General features: G+C 51.4%; 1 protein-coding gene across 1 annotated transcript in view; it reads right to left on the reverse strand.

Annotated features, from left to right (window-relative positions):
• unc5a (unc-5 netrin receptor A) overlaps nt 1-6,400 on the reverse strand; it is a 468,131-nt gene extending 461,731 nt beyond the window's left edge. The window contains exons 1-2 of the mRNA XM_065019100.1: nt 6,394-6,400; nt 5,885-6,103 (exon numbers count right to left, since the gene is read on the reverse strand). Of these exons, the coding sequence (XP_064875172.1) occupies nt 5,885-6,103; nt 6,394-6,400 (226 nt within the window). The remainder of the gene's footprint in view (nt 1-5,884; nt 6,104-6,393) is intronic.
• Between the last annotated feature and the right edge of the window lie 247 nt (nt 6,401-6,647).

Here is a 6,647-nt window from a genome sequence, read left to right on the forward strand (position 1 = left end):
CCAGGGAAGGAAGAGGGGAGAAGAGGGTTGGCAAGGGGAGGAGAGGGGAGGAGTGGGGAGAGGAGGGGAGGAGAGGAGAGGGTTGGTGAGGGGAGGAGAGGAGAGGAGTGGGGAGAGGAGGGGAGGAGAGGAGAGGGTTGGTGAGGGGAAGAGAGGAGAGGAGAGGGTTGGGGAGGAGAGGAGAGGAGAGGGGAGGAGAGGAGAGGGTTGGTGAGGGGAGGAGAGGGGGCCAGGGGAGGAGTGGGGAGAGGAGTGGTGGAGAGGAGAGGAGAGGGGAGGCCAGGGGAGGAGAGGAGTGGAGGAGAGGAGAGGGATGGTGAGGGGAGAGGAGTGGATGGGAGGAGGAGAGGGGAGAAGAGTGGAAGGGGGTGGAGGGGAGGAGAGGGTTGGTGAGGGAGAGGAGTGGAAGGGAGTGGAGGAGAGGGTTGGTGAGGGGAGGCCAGGGAAGGAAGAGGGGAGAAGAGGGTTGGCAAGGGGAGGAGAGGGGAGGCCATGGCAGGAGAGGGGAGGGGAGGAGAGGGGAGGGGAGGCCTGGATGATGATAATGGCCTCGTGCCACCTGCTAATTGATAAAGCATTAATAGCGGCAGCCCTGTAATGAGACTTGTATTTCATCCTGTCCTGTGCGGCAGAGAGAGAGAGAGAGAGAGAGAGAGAGAGAGAGAGAGAGAGAGAGAGAGAGAGAGAGAGAGAGAGAGAGAGAGACAGAGAGAGAGAGACAGAGAGAGAGAGAGAGAGAGAGAGAGACATAAATAACCACATTGGACACTTTATGGAACACAAAGCCTTCACTATCTCATCCTGGAATATCCCAGGCCTGAGGTCATCTGCCGAAAGAGCAGGAACCTGGACTTCATTAAAGATATCAGAAATACAGACATTGTCATCCTACAAGAAACATGGTATAGAGGAGATGGACCCACTGGTTGCCCTCTAGGTTACAGAGAGTTGGTAGTCCCATCCACCACACTACCAGGTGGGTGGTATAGAGGAGACGGACCCACTGGTTGCCCTCTAGGTTACAGAGAGCTGGTAGTCCCATCCACCACACTACCAGGTGTGAAACGGGGAAGGGACTCAGGGGGTTTGCAGGCATAGAGTATGCTAATTTGCTATAGAACAGACCTAACCCACTCTATTAAATTAGTCAAAACAGGAACATTTTACATTTGGCTAGAAATTAATAAGGAAATTATCTCAACAGAGAAAACATGTCCTCCTGTGTGCTACCTATATCCCCCAATAGAAACCCCATACTTTAATGAAGACAGCTTCTCCATCCTGGAGGGGAAAATCAACCATTTCCAGACCCACGGACAGAACTGTAACCCTCAGCACACCTAGAGGTGACAGCATTCCATCCCCCATATGCCGCTCTACACACAACTACGACAAAACCACCAACAAAAATGAGTCACAACTCCTACGCTCACTGGGTCTGTACAAAGTCAATAGTAGACTTTGAGGAAACTCCTATGGTAGGTACACTTACAGCTCATTGCTTTGAAGTAGTACTGTGGTCTACTTTATTACTGAGCTCAACCCAGAGTCTCTCAGAGTTCACAGTCAGTCCACCGACACCCCTATCAGATCACAGCAAAATCACAGTCTACTTGAACAGAGCAATACTCAATCATGAGGCATCAAAGCCAAAGGAACTGAATATTATTAAGAAATGCTATAGATGGAAGGAAAGTAGTGTGGAAATCTACCAAAAAACAATTAGGCAACAACAAATTCATTCCCCTTGAGACAATTTCCTGGGTAAAACGTTCCACTGTAATAGTGAAGGTGTAAACTTGGCAGTAGAAAATCTCAACAGTATATTTGACCTCTCAGCTTCCCTATCAAATCTAAAAATCTCAAATAGAAAACCGAAGAAAATGAACAACAATGACAAATGGTTTGATGAAGAATGCAAAAAATCTCAAATAGAAAACCTAAGAAAACACAGCAGGGATTTTGACTCCTCCATACAGACCTTCTCCAGATCCTTCAGGTTTCAGGGCTGTCGCTGTGCAATACGGACTACATTTGTTATGTAACTATTGTTTTGAAACTTCTGTATGTGTAATGTTTACTATTCATTTTTATTGTTTATTTCACTTTTGTATATTATCTACCTCACTTGCTTTGGCAATGTTAACACATGTTTCCCATGCCAATAAAGCCCCTTGAATTGAATTGAATTGAGAGAGAGAGAGAGCCCTTGAATTGAATTGAATTGAGAGAGAGACAGAGAGACCGAGAGAGAGACCAAGAGAGAGAGACAGAGAGACAAAGAGACAGAGAGACAGAGAGAGAGACAGAGAGAGAGAGAGACAGAGAGAGAGAGAGAGAGACAGAAAGCCAGAGAGAGACAGAGAGAGAGAGAGAGACAGAGAGACAGAGAGAGAGAGACAGAGAGAGAGAAAGAGACAGAGAGACACAGAGAGAGAAACATAGAGACAGAGAGAGAGAGAGAGAGACAGAGACAGAGAGAGAGAGAGACAGAGAGAGAGAAAGAGACAGAGAGACAGAGAGAGAAACATAGAGAGAGAGAGAGAGAGAGAGAGAGAGAGAGAGACAGAGACAGAGACAGAGAGAGAGAGACAGACAGACAGAGAGAGAGAGAGAGAGAGACAGAGAGACAGAGACAGAGACAGAGACAGATAGACAGTGACAGAGAGACAGAGAGACAGAGACACAGACAGACAGACAGACAGACAGACAGACAGACAGACAGACAGACAGACAGACAGACAGACAGAGAGAGAGAGAGACAGGGACATAGAGAGAGACAGAGAGACAGAGAGAGAGAGAGCAGATGTGGGAAGGACCAGAGACAGACACCGCCAGGGGATTGGAGGGCAGACCAGTGGAAAACAAACATTATGGTATAACTGACAACTGGTTACCACGGTGAGAAAAGGTATAGTTCTAAGAGATGATCCAAGGTAGTTACTGTCAAATCAAATCAAATTGTATTGGTCACATAGTGTAATGCTTGTGTTACCTTGACAACCCAAACATACACGGTTGTCAAATCCACAACCATAGTAACTACAGATTACTAATGTGAACTTTAAACTGTATACTGTATCCACGGAGATGGAGGTAATACAACGCAACAGCAGAACCCTGGACCAGACTGAGTGTATCTGACAGAGTCACAACAAGCTGCAGCACAGAGTGGCAGAGTGGTAGAGATGGCAGAGGTGGCAGAGTGGCAGAGGTGGCAGAGATGGCAGAGGTGGCCCGCTCTGTAAAGCATGCCATTGTCATTGTTCTAGGCATTAAGAGCTGCCCATGTGTCTGCCCATGTGTCTGCCCATGTGTCTGCCATGTGTCTGCCCATGTGTCTACCATGTGTCTGCCCATGTGTCTGCCCATGTGTCTACCATGTGTCTGCCTAGACTGCCCATGTGGCTGCCCATGTGTCTGCCCATGTGTCTACCATGTGTCTGCCCAGACTGCCCATGTGTCTGCCCATGTGACTGTCCATGTGTCTGCCCAGACTGCCCATGTGTCTGCCCATGTGTCTGCCCATGTGTCTGCCGAGACTGCCCATGTGTCTGCCCAGACTGCCCATGTGTCTGCCCATGTGACTGTCCATCTGTCTGCCCAGACTGCCCATGTGTCTGCCCATGTGTCTGCCCAGACTGCCCATGTGTCTGCCCAGACTGCCCCTGTGTCTGCCCATGTGACTGTCCATGTGTCTGCCCAGACTGCCCATGTGGCTGCCCATGTGACTGTCCATGTGTCTGCCCAGACTGCCCATGTGTCTGCCCATGTGTCTGCCCATGTGTCTGCCCAGACTGCCCATGTGTCTGCCCAGACTGCCCATGTGTCTGCCCAGACTGCCCATGTGACTGTCCATGTGTCTGCCCAGACTGTGCATGTGTCTGCCCAGACTGTCCATGTGTCTGCCCATGTGTCTGCCCAGACTGTCCATGTGTCTGCCCATGTGTCTGCCCAGACTGTCCATGTGTCTGTCCATGTGACTGTCCATGTGTCTGCCCAGGCTGCCCATGTGTCTGCCCAGACTGTCCATGTGTCTGCCCAGACTGTCCATGTGTCTGCCCATGTGTCTGCCCAGACTGTCCATGTGTCTGCCCATGTGTCTGCCCATGTGTCTGCCCATGTATCTGCCCAGACCGCCCATGTGACTGTCCATGTGACTGCCCATGTGACTGTCCATGTGACTGCCCATGTGTCTGCCCATGTGTCTGCCCAGACCGCCCATGTGTCTGCCCATGTGTCTGCCCAGACTGCCCATGTGTCTGCCCATGTGTCTGCCCAGACTGCCCATGTGTCTGCCCAGACTGCCCATGTGTCTGCCCAGACTGCCCATGTGACTGTCCATGTGTCTGCCCAGACTGTCCATGTGTCTGCCCATGTGTCTGCCCAGACTGTCCATGTGTCTGCCCATGTGTCTGCCCAGACTGTCCATGTGTCTGCCCATGTGTCTGCCCAGACTGTCCATGTGTCTGTCCATGTGACTGTCCATGTGTCTGCCCAGGCTGCCCATGTGTCTGCCCAGACTGTCCATGTGTCTGCCCATGTGTCTGCCCATGTGTCTGCCCAGACTGTCCATGTGTCTGTCCATGTGACTGTCCATGTGTCTGCCCAGGCTGCCCATGTGTCTGCCCAGACTGTCCATGTGTCTGCCCATGTGTCTGCCCATGTGTCTGCCCAGACCGCCCATGTGACTGTCCATGTGACTGCCCATGTGACTGTCCATGTGACTGTCCATGTGACTGTCCATGTGTCTGCCCAGACCGCCCATGTGTCTGCCCATGTGTCTGCCCATGTGTCTGCCCATGTGTCTGCCCATGTGTCTGTCCATGTGTCTGCCCATGTGTCTGCCCATGTGTCTGCCCATGTGTCTGTCCATGTGTCTGCCCAGACCGCCCATGTGTCTGTCCATGTGTCTGCCCATGTGTCTGCCCATGTGTCTGCCCATGTGTCTGCCCATGTGTCTGCCCATGTGTCTGCCCATGTGTCTGTCCATGTGTCTGCCCAGACCGCCCATGTGTCTGCCCATGTGACTGTCCATGTGTCTGTCCATGTGACTGTCCATGTGTCTGCCCATGTGTCTGCCCATGTGTCTGTCCATGTGTCTGCCCATGTGTCTGTCCATGTGTCTGCCCATGTGTCTGCCCATGTGTCTGTCCATGTGTCTGCCCAGACCGCCCATGTGTCTGTCCATGTGTCTGCCCATGTGTCTGCCCATGTGTCTGCCCATGTGTCTGCCCATGTGACTGTCCATGTGTCTGCCCATGTGTCTGCCCATGTGTCTGCCCATGTGTCTGCCCATGTGTCTGTCAATGTGTCTGCCCATGTGTCTGCCCATGTGTCTGCCCAGACCGCCCATGTGTCTGCCCATGTGTCTGCCCATGTGTCTGCCCATGTGTCTGTCCATGTGTCTGTCCATGTGTCTGCCCATGTGTCTGTCCATGTGTCTGTCCATGTGTCTGCCCATGTGTCTGCCCAGACTGCCCATGTGTCTGCCCAGACCGCCCATGTGTCTGTCCATGTGTCTGCCCATGTGTCTGCCCAGACTGCCCATGTGTCTGCCCATGTGTCTGCCCAGACTGCCCATGTGTCTGCCCATGTGTCTGCCCAGACCGCCCATGTGTCTGCCCATGTGTCTGCCCATGTGTCTGCCCAGACCGCCCATGTGTCTGCCCATGTGTCTGCCCATGTGTCTGCCCATGTGTCTGCCCAGACCGCCCATGTGTCTGCCCATGTGTCTGCCCATGTGTCTGCCCATGTGTCTGCCCATGTGTCTGCCCATGTGCCGTCTAAATGAATGAACACATTTAATCTACTTGTAAATTGAAGGAATCTGTAAACCACGTCTGATAAAAGCATCTGCTAACTGACCTAATAATTGGTTTACCTGTTGCAGGGTCCACGGTGCGGTCGATCAGGTGATCATCTTGATGGACCCACTCCCCGTTACATTTGAAGTAGATCTGTGTTGCCGGGGTGGAGCGACAGGTCAGGGTGACGGGCTTGTTCTTCACTATGAACTCATCGTCAGGCTCCACCAGGAAGTGAGGTAACAGATCGTTGAAGGAGGCAGGAAGTGTCGCCGTGGCAACGTGCTCCGTACCAACTGGGAGATAAACAGGAAAGAGAAAGATTTTTGTTAAAAGAAAGTTAAAGACAATAGTTCTGTCACGTATAATGCCTGAAACTACATATTTTGTTAAAGACAGTCAACAGATTTTAGTAAAGGCAATCCAACACAATATATGAAGAAACTGTCAATAGGTAGAGATTCCTAAAGATTGGAAAGCTGCCGCGGTCATCCCCCTCTTCTCTAGACCCAAACTGTTACAGACCTATATCTACCCTACCCTGCCTTTCTAATGTCTTCAAAAGCCAAGTGAACAAACAGATGACCGGACATTTCGAATCCCACCGTACCTTCTCCGCTATGCAATCCAGTTTCCGAGCGGGTCACGGGTGCACTTCAGCCACGCTCAAGGTCCTAAACGATATCATAACCGCCATCGATAAAAGACAGTACTGTGCAGACATCTTCATCGACCTGGCCAAGGCCTTCGACTCTGTCAATCACCACATTCATATCGGCAGACTCAACAGCCTTGGTTTTTCTAATGATTGCCTCGCCTGGTTCACTCTTGCTGCTGGTG

This window comes from Oncorhynchus nerka, linkage group LG6 (genome assembly GCF_034236695.1).
Source record: "Oncorhynchus nerka isolate Pitt River linkage group LG6, Oner_Uvic_2.0, whole genome shotgun sequence".
NCBI lineage: Eukaryota > Metazoa > Chordata > Actinopteri > Salmoniformes > Salmonidae > Oncorhynchus > Oncorhynchus nerka.